This window comes from Larus michahellis, chromosome 4 (genome assembly GCF_964199755.1).
Source record: "Larus michahellis chromosome 4, bLarMic1.1, whole genome shotgun sequence".
NCBI lineage: Eukaryota > Metazoa > Chordata > Aves > Charadriiformes > Laridae > Larus > Larus michahellis.
This window is the reverse complement of record NC_133899.1, coordinates 91,939,016-91,956,142: the sequence shown is the minus strand read 5'-3', so window position 1 is coordinate 91,956,142 and position 17,127 is coordinate 91,939,016. Positions and strand designations below refer to the sequence as shown.

At 45.9% G+C, this 17,127-nt stretch overlaps 1 protein-coding gene across 1 annotated transcript; it reads left to right on the top strand.

Annotated features, from left to right (window-relative positions):
- Positions 1–1,788: 1,788 nt before the first annotated feature.
- LOC141741632 (acyl-CoA (8-3)-desaturase-like) lies at positions 1,789–16,683 on the top strand. The gene is made up of 12 exons (XM_074582480.1): positions 1,789–2,025; positions 6,285–6,395; positions 8,006–8,203; positions 8,701–8,802; positions 8,977–9,105; positions 10,736–10,796; positions 12,624–12,700; positions 13,539–13,636; positions 14,298–14,394; positions 15,491–15,570; positions 16,319–16,444; positions 16,632–16,683. The coding sequence occupies exons 1-12, from the start codon at positions 1,789–1,791 to the stop codon at positions 16,681–16,683; spliced, it is 1,368 nt and encodes a 455-aa protein (XP_074438581.1).
- Positions 16,684–17,127: the final 444 nt, after the last annotated feature.

Here is a 17,127-nt window from a genome sequence, read left to right as displayed (position 1 = left end):
AGGTCAGGCTGACAGGCCTGTAGTTCCCTGGATCCTCCTTCCGACCCTTCTTGTAGATGGGCGTCACATTAGCCACCCTCCAGTCATCTGGCACCTGCCCCATTGACCAGGATTGTTGATCAATGATGGAGAGAGGCTTGGTGAGCTCTCCCACCACCAGCTCTCCCACCAGCTCCCTGAGTACTCTACTTGTAAATACTGAAAGGGGGGGTGTCAGGAGGATGGGGCCAGGCTCTTTTCAGTGGTGCCCAGAGACAGGACAAGAAGTGTAATGGGCACAAACTTGACCATAGGAAGTTCCATCTCAACATGAGGAGGAACTTCTTTGCTGTGAGGGTGGCAGAGCCCTGGCACAGGCTGCCCAGAGAGGTGGGGGAGTCTCCGTCTCTGGAGACATTCAAACCCGCCTGGACGCGTTCCTGTGCCACCTGCTCTGGGTGACCCTGCTCTGGCAGGGGGTTGGACTAGGTGATCTCCAGAGGGCCCTGCCAACCCTATGGTTCTATGATTCTATGATTGCCTTGGTTTTATAATGTTTTGAAATTTTTATGGTCTGTTTTGAAAAGAGAAAATGATGTGAATGCTACGACTGCTTTAGAAAGATAGGAAAAGCTGAACCAAGCGTTGTTTTGCAATTAACACTAATTTCCTGGAATCCACGAGTCGATAGTTTGCTTAGCAATTTTACAAACAAGAAGGGGGCAGGAGGGGGGCAAGAAAAAGCTGTTTCACAACCTGCCACCAGAACCTGGTATAACATTTTGTGTTGCCACCCCTGGCTCATCCCAGGGAACAGCAGCATCAAGCGCAGAGCTCTGAGGAGAGGACTATGGCTGTAAAGGGCACTGGGAAGCCTCCTCCACCCTGTCCCGTTCTTGCTGTGAGTGCTGGAGAACTGGAAATACAGAAATATGGAGTTTCATCAGGTTCTAAATATAATACTGATTTCTTAAGAGATTGGCTTGGTTTTGGTTGGGTGGGGTTTTTTTGTTTGGTTGGGTTTTTTGTTTGTTTTTTCTTTTTTTTTTTAACTGGGCATAAGAATGTGCATAACTTGTGTTTCTTCCAAAGGGTTTTGTGGACTGTAACATCTAAACCAAGCTGCAGAGTGATATTATTTTTCTGGTTAGCAGCAGGTTAATCAGGGGTGTATTTTCAATGTGATTTTCCCTGCGTGTCAGAGCCCAGTAAGTCCCTCTTGGGAACAGAATGAGCTACCCAAGGAAAAAAAACCCGAAGCGGCGAGATACTCCTTACCCGGAGTTACTTACAATGAGCACCTAAACAGGTAGACAACAACAAATCTGGACACGGACTTATTTTCTCGTGTCTTCTGTTTGTCCGTCAAGGGGAATTGTTACACCTTTTGGTGGCTGGAGGATTTTATCTCCCAGTGAGCAAAGTTTCTGTGTTGTACAATATCTGCGGCGTTCAGCCGGGAAGGAGGAGATGCTTCCATTCTAAAAAAAAATTAAATTGTTTTTATTTTGGAATGCACAGTGAGTATTGCCCTCATGTTTTAATGAGTGCTGGGCTGGCACTGCGGGGGACGGAGCGGGTTTTGGGGTGGAAACGCGGAGCGGCAGGAGCGATGCCGACGTGCCGGGGATGGGGAGAGGAGGAGAAGGGCGTGGTCTGGGCGTGGCCGGGGCGTGTCCCACCCGTATATCCCGGGGCGGGAGCGGGGCGCTGGGGCTGGCGAGGAAAGAAAGAAAGAGGGAAGGAAGGAAGAAAGAAAGAGGGAAGGAAGAAAGAAAGAAAGAAAGAAAGAAAGAGGGAAGGAGGGAGATGGCACCGCTGCGGGGGGCCGGGGAGGTGCGTGAAGAGCGGGCCGGGGCCCCCGCGGCCAGCCCGGGGCTGCGGCGCTTCACCTGGGAGGAGATCCGGGAGCGGAGCGGGCGGGGGTCGCCGCCGCAGGAGCGCTGGCTGGTGATCGAGAGGAAGGTGTACGACATCAGCCACTTCTACCGCCGGCATCCCGGGGGGGCCCGGCTCATCGGCAGCCACGCCGGGCAGGACGCCACGGTGAGCGGCGGGGAGGAGTTTGGTACCTGCTGGCTTGGAGATGCGGGGAGGAGGAGGCTGGTACCCGGCAAGCATCCTGCAGCGACAGCTCGGGAGGTGGCTTTGCTGGGCACTGGTGGGGCCGGGGGATATATAGTGTGGCAGGAGGTATATAGCACGGTGAGGAGCAGGACGTGGACCTGTTGGAGCGGTGCTAGAGGAGGCCGTGGAGATGCTCAGATGGCTGGAGCCCCTCTGCTGTGAGGACAGGAGAGAGACAACTGAGAGTTGGGGGTTTTCAGCCTGGAGAAGAGAAGGCTCTAGGGAGACCTTAGAGCCCCTTCCACTACCCAAAGGGGCTACAGGAAAGCTGGGGAGGGTCTTTTCACATGTAGTGATAGGACAAGGGGTAATGGCTTCAAGCTGAAAGAGGAGAGATTTAGATGAGATCTGAGGAAGAAATTTTTCACTCTGAGGGTGGTGAGCCCCTGGCCCAGGTCGCCCAGAGAAGCTGTGGCTGCCCCATCCCTGGAGGGGTTCAAGGCCAGGTTGGACGGGGCTTGGAGCAACCTGGGCTGGTGGGAGGTGTCCCTGCCCAGGGCAGGGGGTGGCACTGGGTGGGCTTTAATGTCCCTTCCAACCCAAACCATTCTATGTAGCCTGGTTGGGGATATGTGATGTCACTGCTACATGCAAGCTTTCCAACATCATGCAATGGAAACAGGCAAATACAGAGGCTTACTCAGTGGGGAACCACGTTGTCCCAAATCTGGGTTCTTCATCCAGCATGCAAAAACCAATTGATGCATAGAGTCAGGATATTTGCTCTATTCCGGTCCTGTGTGGGTAAAGGTGCTAGGTGATAATTCGCAAAGCTAGCGCACCTTTTGAGAAATACCAAAGGAGAAACTACAGTAAATGATTGGTCAGTCATTCTTCACTCCTAACTTTACATATAAAAGCAGAAATTTACCATTCTCTTATCTCGAGACTCCTGCCGTCTTCGGTTGAGGTCAGCTTGGTGCCACCAAGGTCTGATGCCCTGGGGCTGTCCCTTGCTGTCCCCCGCTCACCAGCTACACAAGCCGACCTGGATTTTTTGTGACTGATAACCCTTTTGACAACCACCAGACTGTAACCGTTTATCCAGCTAAAGTCTTTAGGAGTAGTCTTATCTCCTGATCTCGCTTCTGCAGCTACTGTGGACTGCAGTGATTTATTGCAGCCAGGGCAAGGTGGGGAAGCTGCCCCAAGCCCTGTGACAATGACAGCACCTGCTTCCAGAAATGTACCTTTAGGAAAGTTATCCCCCTGGTCATAACTTGGAAGGAGAGCAAAGACGGCTTTCCCAAGCAGTCTTCCAGAAGAGTTTCTGTAGTTACTGCATATGGTCCTTCTGACCCTTGAGATGAACACAATTGAAAGCATCAGCCATTAACAAGGGCCCAGTTGTGGGCAAAAAGACTTCTGCTCATCACGTTTCCTTGTCTGACTGCTATTTTAATGCCACAGAAAACTGTGGTAACGCACACCGGAACGTTCAGCAAATTCCCTGGAGTTCTTGCCTTCTGGTACATGCAGGAAGGGTGGAAAAGCGTGGTGAAGTAACACCTATGTGAAGATGTGGTAAATGTGATTGCTTCCTTGCTGTGTATTTTGGAAGAAAAAAACCCGAGGCGAGCATTTCCCTCATCTTCCATATATAAGGGATGCTTGAGGCTCATGGAAATAAAAACAAATGTCAATCCACAAAGTTTAAATTTCAAATTCTGTATTAGCTGCACTTTGCATTCTATATTTTCCATCATTAATTTCTCCAGTTAGTACTGTCCGTCTTCTTTCATTTTAGTATGCTGGAATACCCCAGACAATGGATGAACTTGGAAAATGCAGCTATTTTGTTTCTGGGATCTGAGCTGGTTCTTCTAGGTTGGTTCTGTGTCTGAGTCATTAAATTCTGCAAAACTTCAGCCGCTTTTGCGTGACACCAGCTCAACTGTCTTCACACGCAAGTGCGAAGCACGTCAAATAAGCTGTTCACTATAATGGAAAAATGCCAGGTTATTTCCCCCTCTCTCTTTTTAAGTATATATGATAACACTCCAGGTCAGGGGCTGTAAGTGAAATTAATAGGAAGGGGTTTTATTTTACTCCAGAGATGCTGAAGGAACACATAAATCTTCATCAACTCGGCGATTTTGGATAACAACAGCATCACCACTTCTGACGAGGCACGATACTCAGAATATATATTTATTCCAAGGCAAACTGATACACGTGATACTGGAGCATCTTGTCCTGTTTGAACTCTGCGCTCCTGCAAGCTGTGTATCCTGGCTTCGGCAAAACTTGTGGAAGGGAGTAAAAGGTGGAATATTTGCCGTAGGTTCGTGTAATCCAGCCCAGAGAAAGCCACGCTGGCACTGGTCGGCCTCTAACAGAAGCTGGCTAAAATAGCGTGTGTCGACTTCTGCGCTCTCCTGCGTAGCCTGGTTATGTGCGAACTGTCTGTTTTAGAGCAAACTTGGTTATATCCACATTGAGTTGCAGTGGGAATAGATCCAGGACGTTGTGGGTGAAGTAAGAAACTCCTCTTCGTTATTAAGAGTGGTTTCACTCTTAAGTCGCTGAATTCCCTGTGTGAATTCAACAGACTCTTCAGTTAGTCTGGGAGGCAGAGACAAAAACAAATCAAAGAAGCTTTTATTAAGAAAATCCATAAGACCTTAGTGAGGTCTTCGCATCTTGGAATAGGTCAATTGCCTAATCTTTTGAACATGTGTTATGAAAAATTTAGAAACGACCTTTGTTTGACTGGAAGATTTTACCAAGAGCATATAGCCAGCCTTGCAAGGTGCTAACATAGGAGAGGATGAAAAACACAGAAGGGTCTCAGTAAGAAAAGAAACCCGAGGAATGGAAAACTGAGTATAATTAATGCCACAATATTAGTAAGGGTGACACTGAAGAGGAGTCCTTTTATTGACGCTTTTTATTGCGGCGTTTTCTCACGAAAGGTGGAAGAGCAGGGTTAAGGAATGGGGTGACTTGGGAGACGGGAGCAACAATCTGGAACTTTTGGCTGAATTTGGCAAAACCTGATTGAATTTTGGAGACTGCAGAAACATCTGGTGTTGCAACAGCATGAAATAACCAGGTACTTGCAGTAGGTTATTTTGCAGAGAAACTGCTGATTTTTAGGTGCATCGGTGACAGTGATTATGTGCATGGCAATTAAACCCGCTGTATGTTACGTATGTGCCTCAGTGTTATGCAGTGGCCTGAACCTATGTCACTTTGGAGTAGAGGACAGGAATTCTGTAGCAATTTGCTCAAAGAGTTTAACTAAACAACTTCACTTCTTCGCACAACCATTCTTAATAAACATTTGCCCATTTGCTGGAATGTAGTAAAGTGCGGATTCTGGTCAGTTTAGGATGACTAAATTGAATTGGATGAAAGACGGCGCAAAAGCAGGCGTGCAAGCAGATCAATAAGTTGAAGACATGGATGTACAAAGGCAATTTTCCATGGCTGGAGAATCCTTTCTTTCCCCAGCCCTGCCTCGAGGCTGTCACACCATTGTTTTTCCATGCTCGTTATCTAGGAGATATCAATAACACCGGGCCTGTGCTTGTGAATCGTGTCCTTACATTCATTTCCTTCTGAATACTTCCAAGTACTAGAGAAAACCAGAAAGTTCTCTGGTATCACTTGGTCCTTGATGAAACGCTTCCTGTCTTAGTTAATTTGGGAGTGGAGTTCTCTACCCGGTGAATAATATGAACCACATTTTTCTTATAAGCGGTCGGATTTAAAGGGCGATTTTCTCTTTTGACAAATTGCACAACAAAAAAAGATTCTGGTCTGCTGATAAGAAAGGTTTTTTGGGCACCTGGGTGTCCAGGAATATGGAAAAGTCACTCATACTGGAGTTGAGAAGAAGGGGAAGAAGAAAGACAGGGGAACTAGCCTCTGCTTCAGGCATACGATGGAGATTCATTCAATTTTGTGTTATGGAGCTTGCACACCTGTAGTCATTGCAGTAGTGGAAGTCAGACCTCTTGTGTTTGCCACCTGAAATAAGATCTCGTTTAAGAGCATAGGACAAACACGAGAAGAAAGAGGTCAACAAAAGCTTGTGGAGATAGAAAGGTAAGCCAGGCAGCTTTGCTGTTGTGGATCCTCCACAGCGAATGTCTTGCTGTGCAGAGCAGATTGAGGTTACTAACATAGAATTTGTTTTTCTTACCTCTTCCTTTACTCTTGTGCATTTGCAGGACGCCTTTGTAGCATTCCATGTTGACAAGGTGCTGGTGAGCAAATACTTGAAGTCGCTGCAGATTGGGGAGCTGGCACCAGATCAACCCAGTATTGAGCCCACTAAAAATGTAAGTTTATCCTCATAAATCAGATCAAAGATAGAATAAAGGGAAGGATTCTGAGATTAGATTATGTTCTTGTATGAGCATAGCTCCTGGAACAATGGGATCCAGGTTCTTCATAATTTTTTATGCTACTATTTAGAAACAATACATGAATATTAGTCTAAATCCACATTACGTGGTTGAGAGATTCCTGGAGATGAATTTTTCTTATCACAGCAACTCCACATAAATAGCAGAGCCTTGTTTTGCTCTCATGAATATCACAGATCTCACCTTTTCTTCTTTCCCTTGCTTTGAGAAAGAGCTAACCAAAAATTAAGTAATTTTTTCCAGCTGATAGTAAATTTTCAGACTGTACTCCCTTCCGTGGTAGGTATCTGTAGGGAGAGGCTGCAGGTAGAGCGTTTTAGCCCTGAATTAAGTTTCACAGGGTGTATTGGCATTGCCCTTTTGGACAGCCTTCTTCTAGCAGTCTCAAGGTCCAATTGCATGATCATTCACAGAAGAGCTGTTGATGGCCCTGTTGCGAGTAGAGAGTCTGGTGTGTCAAAGAAAACCTCGTGGGAGAAACACAAAGAACAGAACAGGAATAGTCTTAGAGTACAAATATTCCCTGGGCTGTTTGGTCCTCATTGCTTCCCACTATCCCAGACTATCTGTTTTCCCCATTCCTCCCAGCCTGTCCCGACTTTTCCTTTGTGTAGTCCCACACTGCATGCTGAAGGGGGGAAAAATGATATATGGCCCATGTAACTCGGGCATTAGAAACACAATTCAGAGCAGTCTGGCTCTCCCAGAGTGGCATGGCCATGCTTCCTATGTAAGTGGGAACCCCATGAACCCTCTTACCCATCTGTGGCCATGCCTTGCCTTTTTCTCGATCCTGTGGTTGACCTGCACCAGAGCCTGCATGTGCCTTGCTCCATGCAAACTCCATTTCACCCCAAATGATTGGGAAAGTAGGCTGGCAAGCTCCTTTGTGGGTTGGGTTGCATGGAGACAGGAATCAGGCTTGGGAGGCACCTGCAGAGCTGGCAAAGCCAAAGGTGGTTGGTCTAGCTGTGATCGCTTCTTCCATCCTCCTTCCTCAGTGCCTGAGGCCAGCAGAGCTGTAGGTGCCATTTTCAGATAGGTATTTAACCCTCTCCTGTCAATCTTGGGAAGGGTAAAGTGAAAACACGTATTGGTCTATTGGAACCGGTCGCAGAAGAGGAATAAGTTCATTCCAAAGGCCTACCACAAGATGGCATGCTATGTTCATGTACCTACGGCACACCTGCTGCTGCACACAACTTCCACCTGAGCCCTGTGCTACCTGCCATAGAAGATGATGGAAGAAGCACCAAAGATACAGTCTTAGGGGTTGGGGGGTACAGGCATTGTGCTCTGCGGTGGCTGCTGCTTGCTCCTCTGCTCTACGTACCTTATCTGGGAAAGACACAAAGAAGCTGTAGGAGAGCGATGATGAAGTTTACCAGGGTACAAAGCCATCTCTTGCCTGTTTGGCCAGATCCTTTGCTCTTTCTTTCCTCCACTAAAGTGGTCCTTGGCTTTAGAGGCTGCCGCGCTACACTCTAGAAACAGGGAACATGTAACGCTGGTGATTCCCACAGAAAATGCTGGTGAAAGACTTCCGTGAATTGCGTGCTACTGTTGAGAAAATGGGACTTCTGGAGCCAAATCAACTCTTCTTCTTCCTGCACCTCGCTCACATCCTCCTGTTGGATACTGCCGCTTGGCTCATTCTCTTCTACTTTGGGACATCCTTAATGCCCTTTATTGTCTCTCTGGTGGTGCTGACCATTTCCCAGGTAAGCAACTAAGTCCACAGCACGTATGCATGGACTTGAATCAATTTTCATACACATAAATTGCAGTTTTCTGGTCCTCTGTTTCCTTACTTGGCATAGTTCTCCTTTGTCATAAGAAGACATCACTGTATGGCATGTGGTTACAGAAGATCTAGTAGATCTAGAAGATCTGATCTGGTTAAAGATGTCCCTGCTCACTTCAGGGGGGTTGGACTAGATGGCCTTTAAAGGTCCCTTCCAACCCAACACATTCTATGATTGGAAGATGTAAAGAAGGAATTCTGCATGTGGGGAGCTCCCACTAAACCCAGTCTGGGATTCTTTCAGTAAGATTTATTCTGGGGGAAACCTTAAGGGTATCAGGATTTCATAGTTCCTTTCTGAGAAGTCCCGTCTGAGAAATAAATCTTAATATTTCAAAGGAAAGGACAGGTGTGGCACCATCCTGATCTCAGTTCCTGCTTTTCTCCCCTCCTAATGTCTTTTTGCACTTCCAGGTCCAGGCTTCATGGTTACAACACGATTTAGGACATCTTTCAGTATTCAGGAAGACCAAATGGAACCACTTGCTGCATAAGTTTGTGATGTGCCATTTGATTGTAAGTACCCGATACTGGAAAAACTTCTTAGATTCGATGGCTTTCCTGTAAAAGTCTGTGTTCTGAAGGCTCTGTGGAGGATAGTGTGTTCAGCATTGGGCGAAGGAGGGGAATTATAGACAATCTATCTCTGGAAGCATTGTACTTTTCATACTTTGCTCTTCACTAAAACAGGGGGCATCAGCCAAATGGTGGACTCTCCTGCACTCCCGGCACCATGCCAAACCCAACTGCTTCCGGAAAGATCCTGACATTGATATGCACCCTTTCTTGTTTACTTTGGGGAAGAAATTCTCTGTGGAGGTGCGTGTGTGTGAATGCGTGCGCGGTCAGGTGCCAGGAACTGGGAAGAACACCCTAGTCAACAAAGAGCATGCTGTACCGTAAAGATCTAAAACTAAGACGTGATGGCAGTTTCTAAAAAAAGAAGGCTTTCACCTGTGTCTGCTTTCTTCAGCCTTTGTAAGCAGGTCACAGGGCACATTAAGTTCCTTTAAAAATTTCTAGAACCGTTGACAAGTAGTTCTAAATAAATTAGACATGATGTACGTGCACTGTATATAAGGTGGAAAAATCCATCAGGAAAAAGACTATTCATGGTTATAGCGACTTAGTGGCCTAGTAGGACAACTTGGTAATTAATGATTATTAGATAACTTGTAAACATTACTATAAAGCATGTCTGCAGTTGGCCTGGGATTACTACTTTGATATTCATGTCTGAGGCTCAGAGATACAGGTGGCTTTGGCATAGAATCGTAGAATTGCCTAGGCGGGAAGGGACCTTTCAGACCATCTAGTCCAACCATCAACCTAACTCTGACAAAAACCATCACTAAACCATATCTCTAAGCACTGTGTCTACCCAGCTTTTAAATACCTCCAGGCGTGGTGCCCCAACCACTTCCCTGGGGCAGGTCGATGCCTTCGAGGAGAAGGCAGAAGCCTTGCTGTGACAGGCAGCCAGCACGGCAGGACTGAATAACCAAGTCCTGTAGCTGTGTAGGACTGGCTGTCAGCAGACCCCTCCAGTGGGCAGAAGTCGCTTGACCACGCAGGATGTTCTCAGCTTGTGCTGCCAGGCCTCTTCCAGGAGCAACACCCTAAGGAAATGCTGAACCCCCTTTTGTTGTCCAGCTTCATCGGTTCTTGAGACCCTGTCAGAGTAGATACAGCAGGCAATTATTTTTCTCCTTGGAAGACCTTTGCTACCATGAAACTGTCACTTAAATGTACAGAATCAGAGAAGATAGTAGTCAGGGGAGAAAAAAAAAAAGAGAAAATACATATGACTATTTTTGACTGATAACTTAGCCTTGAAATACTAATATTTCACCAAATGAATTATGAATGTGGTAAGAACACAAACCCGAGGAAATTCACCAGTTAAAATTCAGCCCTATCCACCCTCAAAATAATTTTAATCATAACTTACAGATAACTTACACCATCTTTTAATGGATGAAATGTTCTGGCGTAGTTTCTACTACATCACTCCGTTTCAACCCAGACAGTGGTGGTATCTGGGACGGCGGTTTCCTTCCTACCAGATATCAACGTAGGTTTTTCTTGTGGGCTGTTACCTCTGTTTTGGCTTGTCATAAGCATATCTAGAACTGCTTTTCAGCAATCACTTATTTATTTTCCCCTGCCGGAGAAAAATCTCAAGCTTGCTTAACAGCTTATCTCTGAAGGACTTTACAAAGCTGTAAGTCATTTAAGCCTTATATTAATGGAATGAGTGTTTAGAGAAAAGGTGTATTATATATGTAAACTAACAGGATGCATACAAAAGAGGGAGACAGAAGGAAAACGGGTTGTGGGAAGAATGGAAGGAGAGTGTCTCTGGGGAAGAAAGAGGAAAACAGCAAGTTACCTGTGCGGGTTGCTTAGTTCCCACTCAGTGCTTTTTTTCTGCTGCCTCTGTTCACAGCTCGGGATCAAAAAGAAAAAATACATGCCATACAATCACCAACACAAATACTTCTTCATCAGTGAGTATCTCCATTCTCCTGCCATGAGGGACACCATGAGGGGTACTAATAGGGCTTGTAGGTCCTACTTTTTGACCTGTAGGACTTGAGCAGAACTAAGGTGCCTGCATCAAAGAACATAATAATCAGTTTGCATCAAATTTTTGGAAGAGCTGAAAAGCAGACTGGATAAAACCACAAGTAACCCGGTCTATCCTCATAGCTGCTACTGCTCTGAGATCCTGAGGTCCTTTCCGGCCTGAATTATCATACAGATCAGGTTTCTGTGCCCTTCTCGACTTGAAACACATTGATTTGCTTTGAGAATTTCTAGCCAAATGGGTTAAGTTTGTTCCAGGGTAGAAAAAGTAGGAGGGTATACATATCCCAGGTCATCTGAAAACCGTACAGCTTCGCAAAAACAAGTCTACATCTATTTGGGCAGAGAAAAGGAGAAAGACTCTTAACTTACTAATTAAGGAAGTTACTTGGGAGAGCGTGATGAGGGCTCTGGGAACTCTTTATGTGAGCTGTATAATGTATGGCTAATAGAGCGCGTAAACTGAGCGGATGAAAAAAAAATAATCAGAATTTCTCCACTGTCAGTGCCCTGATCTCTAGGCTCACTCCTGCCTCCGTCTTCCCACCATAGTACAGCTTTATTCCTTTTGTAAAGCAGCACAATTTCAACACGGGACAAGGAGATACCGCTTCTTGCGTCTCTCCGGAACAGTCTGTTCTGCTGCTCAGGACGCTTGCCTGAAAAAAGGACAGTATGAATTTGAACCCTAAAACCCAGCAGAAATGGGCACCTTCAAGGTGCGATTCATTTGACCTGTTTTTAACCCTGACCTCCGGAGATGGCAGGAACTGCAGTCCAGCAGCGGCCGTTCTCTCGGGTGGCTAGACACAGCCGGCAGGGTTGGTTCAGATGTGCCTATCCCAGGTACGCAACTCGGAGATGCCCAGCTAAGGAAGGTGATCCCATCTCCCAGGTCTTCCACATCCTCCACAGTGGCTCTGAGTTACAAGGTCATACCACATCTTTCAGTAGTATCCAAATTTAAAGAATAGTTTGTGGGGTATTTTTGTTTTGTTTAAGTACAAGTGAGGTGTCCATTTGGAAGGTTGAGCTCTTGCAACACAAAATTCCTGGTAGGCAAGAGATTTCGGATGTATTCCCGCTGTTCTCCTCCTTTGAGCAACTGAACGGGGAGGTACATAAGCTTTGGGGCCGTGGAAGCCGCTTCTGAAAATACTCCTCTGTGGCTCTTCCTCAGTTAAAAGCCTAAAATGAAATCTCGTGTTTGTAAGGACTATCAGATTAATGGGCAGACCTAAAAATGTTTAGAGGCAGCACTAGGAGAGCATCCTGACCAGTATCAGTCATCGGTTTCTTGCAAAGTGGTTACGGTGATGCTCAAAAGGATTATCAAGTTGCTGGGGTCTTGTCCTCCTTATTTTTCAGGATTCGACGCACCTCTTTTTGTTTTCACTCTTTTCTAAAAGAAGCTCTCCGTGAGGAAATGGTGGGCGATGCTACCTGTGTTGGCAGGTGCCGTAAGCAGTAGCAGGCTGTCGTGCTGAAGAGCAGGACCTGTCCTCAATCAAGCTCCAGAGAGCTTCTTGTCATACCTTCGTTTTGCCTCTTGAGGTCAGCAGGCTCCCAGATTGCTCACTGCTTGTCTGCGTTGATGCATACTGATATCATCCCGAAAATTCTGCACCCCTAAAGCTTCCCAGAATATTCTTCATGCTGAGCAGCTGTGCAGGGATCCTTTGCTTGAAGTTTGATTCCCTGTCATTCAGGCCATGACGTTACCGGTGATAATGAATTCTCCCTTACAGCTCTTCCTCCGCTCCTGTTTCCCACCTACTTCCACTGCCACACGTTTTATATTGCATACACCAAAAGGTACTGGGCGGTAAGTATTGCTACTTGTGCGGCCAAGAGGGGGGTCAGTTGTGGGCCTTCAAACTTTCTCCTGAATGTGAAGCCACCTTCTTTCCAGAGCTCAGTCCCTGCTGTGTGACACTGAATGCCATTCAGTTAGGTCTAACATGACGGTCGGTTTGTTGCAGTATTTGCAGTGGCTCTGCACGCTTTCTGCTAAACCCATTATGTTCTTTAGCTCGATGATAAAGGCCTGAAAACAAGCAACAGGCTGTTTGGCTTCTCCTTGCTCTGCCTCCTTTGCAGAACCACAAAGTGTACTGTCTTCTTTGGTTTGGGAAGCAAATTGGAAGGTCCGTAGTGGCCAGGAACAAGAGGATGTGGACTTATAGGAACTGCTGTTGGTTTGTTAGCAGTACACATGTACTTGGCATTACTTTCTATGCCAGGCGGCCGGAATTAATGCTTCATCCTTCCTCCGTTCGCGTGTGTTAAGCATACAGGAGGACAGAGCAACTTCCAGCCAAAACGCAATCGTTGGTCTAGCACTTAATTCACTGTGGGGTCCTGGGCAGTGACTTGATACAAGCCTCCAACTCATGTTTCTGAATGCGTAGTTATTTGCTAATATATTAGTCTACTTACAAGGTGTGAATGCTCAGATTCATCTCTATTGTAACAAGCCGTGAAAAGAAAGCGTTACTAGCTTATGTTAACTTGGATTGCTCCAGATGATTCAATTTGGCAAAAAAGCTACAGAAGTTGGAAGTAGATTGTTTTCTTGTACATATAACGTGAAGTTTAGAGAAAGATTTCTACAAATGTAATTTATAATTATTTTCTTTTCTTGTTGTCTCTGGCTTTGGTAGGACTTGGCCTGGATGCTGACCTTCTATATCAGATTCTTTTTTACTTATGGATCATTACTAGAAGTAAAGAGTCTCCTCGCGTATTACTTTATATTCAGGTGATACCTCTTTAGAAGGTTCTTCAGCCTTCCTCTACACATACTTTCCATCTATGCCTGCCTGCCTTTCTCTACCTTTGCTTATCTTTCCACGTTCTCCTTTATCATCTCATTTTTTTTGCTTAGATTTTTAATTCCATAAAGTTAAACTAAGACTCTTCTGCTCAATTGCTCAACTTGTTCAAGTTTTATGTTGCCTCATTGGCTCTGCCAGCAAAGAGACTTCACCGAGTGCTGGCCAAACTGAGGAATTGTCACCTTACACAACATTTAGGGCTTTGGGTGTTGGTTCTCTACTGGTTAGAGAAAGAGAACACTTAACAGAAACAGCTGAGCCTGGGCTTGCAAATGCGCAGGTGTTATCCAGCAGCATTGACTTGAATGGACAATAAACTCTCCGTTTGGATCATTTTACTGATTCTAATCAGTTTGGTCCTTGGATACAGATAAAACAAGATGAATATCAGGCTGCATCAGTTTCATCACAGAATCTATTAAATAATCATGAGTTTCATAAGGAAGTATGAAACTTCCAGGTGCCGGATCAGCAAGGCTGGTGTTCAGCCGTGTGTTTGTAAGTCTGGCTGTGCGGTTATTCCAATGGCTCAGCATCGATTTCCTTATTTGTTACTGAATTCTGGCCTCTTGTCTGATTGCACAGGATGCTCGAGAGCAGCTGGTTTGTCTGGGTTTCACAGATGAACCATATCCCTATGGATATTTACTACGACAACAATTTGGACTGGGTGTCTACTCAGGTAAAATGTTTTCCATTCTTAAGACTTGTGGCCATACAGGTTCAAATTCCAACCATAAGACAAGCAAGACCTCTATTGTGTTAAGGGTGAAAACCTGTTGGTAACTGGGAAATGAAGGTTAATAGGATAACAGGATTCAGTTACGGTTACAGTTGAGGACAGCAATGACAAGTTCATGAGCAATCTAAAATCAAAGCTAGGTCCCAGCTCTATTTCTGAAACATACCCACCTCCCCACTTAGAATCATAGAACGTGTTGGGTTGGAAAGGACCGCTAAAGGCCATCTAGTCCAACCCCCCTGCAGTAGCAGGGACATCTTCAACTAGACCAGGTTGCTCAGAGCCTCATCCAGCCTGGCCTTGAATGTCTCCAGGGATGGGGCCTCCACCCCCTCTCTGGGCAACCTGGGCCAGTGTCTCACCACCCTCAGTGTAAAGAACTTCTTCTAAATGTCTAATCTAAACCCGCCCTGCTCTAGTTTAAACCATTGCCCCTCGTCCTATCGCTACGTGCCCTTGCAAACAGCCCCTCCCCAGCTTCCTTGTAGGCTCCCTTTAGGGACTGGAAGGCTGCTATAAGGTCTCCCCGGAGCCTTCTCTTCTCCAGGCTGAACAACCCCAACTCTCTCAGCGGGTCACTTACTGCATTGTTCTGTCTTGGACCTTTTCCACTTAAGCGGAGACAGAAATTTGTGTCCTGCTCTTACTGAGCAATTTTGCACTAGTAGAACACCAGCGTGGTGTCCCCTCTTTGCAGAGAAACTTACTGGAGTCCAGCAGTAAAGTCTGACCACCACAGAAGTACCCTGCCATCTCTGCTTTTTCTGCAGACGTAGGTTTGAGAAGACCCAGGAGGAACTTTTGCCTGTCTGTTCGCACGCATTCACAGGAGCACAGATCCATGTTAGCCACTCTACGCACAGCTGCTGGTCCACAAAGCTGAAGGAGGGTTATGATCCCTGCCTTGAGGTAGCTCAGCTTAGGCTAACAGAAAACAATAGACCAGAGCAGCACGGCGTACTGTGCTTTTTAGACAAACGAGAAAGGCTGTAGTCACCACTCTGTACTGACTTTGCTTTCCTCTCGCCTCCTCTAGCTCCAGGCAACATGCAATGTTGAGCAGTCTCCGTTCAATGACTGGTTTACTGGGCATCTGAACTTCCAGATAGAACATCAGTGAGTACGCACCCTGAGAGAGAATTTTCATCCCTCTTTTTTTTTTTTAAAAAAAATATTTTTTCATGGCTCTTTTTTTCTTTTCCCTGTTCTTTGCTCTGAATTCTACAAATAGTTGTGAGGCACCAAAGGGTTTGTCTTTAAAAAGACTGAAAACCCTAGAGAATCATAATCAAAAACCTTCACCAGACACAGGAAGGTGAGAAGGACTAGTGAAAACTGAACGTGGGCAGGACCTATGAAACCAGGCAGACAGGAACAGGGTCTATCCAAAGTAGTAGCTTGTAAGCATTAGTGAAAATGTACGTGCTGAGGCATCCTGTTTATAGTCCGATACAGTATTTTAAGCCTGCCTGTACTAAGTACTTATGCTATTCCTGTAGAGACTGAGAGATGCAATGGCAGGATGGGCTCATCGCCTTTTCCCTGCTATGGAGATGGCTACTTCTGGAGAAAAGGGAGTGGGGGAAGTAGTTTCCTCCAGCTTACGGCATCACTTAATTTGGAGAAATGTCACTTCAGAGATGCTAGAGACAACAGTGGAAAATAACGGAGGGGGAAAGCAGGAAAGTCTTAAGAATTACCTGTGCTAAAAGCACACCAAAGGGAAGGCAGAGCCAGGAGCAGCTGGAGACGCTCCTTAATGTGAGCTGGGTGGTTCCTGGGAAGTAATAATGAATGTGAACATGTGAAAAGTGATATTCCTTATAGAGCACTGGAAGAGAATTTGTCTGTCTCCTGTTCACAGCCTATTCCCCACCATGCCAAGACACAACTACTGGAAGGTGGCTCCTCTGGTGAAGTCCTTGTGTGCCAAACACGGCCTGGAGTACCAGTGTAAGCCGTTGCTCACGGCTTTTGCAGACATTGTGCAGTAAGTAACAACGCACTGGCAAAAAATTGCAGAAGGACGTAGGGGAGACCGGAATCCTAAGAACAAGAGCTGGCTTTTTCTCCTCTTACAAATCACACACAAAACTCTCATTTCCCTTGTCCCCACCTACACTCCCTTAAGCAATCCTACATAACGTGGCCTCTTGCATTCTTTTTCTCTCTCTCAGCTCTCTGAAGAATTCAGGAGAGCTCTGGCTTGATGCCTACCTGCACAAATAAGAAGACAAGGCATTCCCAGCAAGCTGAGGAGCAGGGACCACAAGGGACTCCATGGCAGAAGAAAATGAATAAGAACTGAAGGATATGATTCCAATCGATATGAAGTAACCTGAGTTTTACTTCTGGTCTTTCCTGGTGTTTTGGTTCAGATATGTTAAGGGTGGATAAGGCAAGCAGGACATGACTGGTTGGAACAGAAGAAACTCTCTGAGAAAAGATGGCCAAGAGCATTTCTGAGCCTGAGTATGTGTTCAAGTCAGACTATGGGCTGCTGCAGCTGCACACACTTCATGTCAGAGTCCTCTGACGAGTTGTTTGGGGTTTTGTTGGTGTGTTTTTTTTTTTTTTGTACTCTTCATGTCAGGGGTTTAATGCTTGAAACAATGTTTACTTATTTGAAGTCATTCAAAATCGTACAGGATTTTGAATTAACAGGGTGTTCCA

What these genes read in the sequence shown, in the direction of transcription:
- LOC141741632 (XM_074582480.1), top strand. Translation starts at nt 1,789, where the DNA reads ATGGCACCGCTGCGGGGGGCCGGGGAGGTGCGTGAAGAGCGGGCCGGG. An exon ending in TTGTGATGTGCCATTTGATT is followed by an intron (nt 8,803 to 8,976) that starts GTAAGTACCCGA and finishes TCACTAAAACAG; the next exon opens with GGGGCATCAGCCAAATGGTG. An exon ending in TGGACTGGGTGTCTACTCAG is followed by an intron (nt 14,395 to 15,490) that starts GTAAAATGTTTT and finishes CGCCTCCTCTAG; the next exon opens with CTCCAGGCAACATGCAATGT.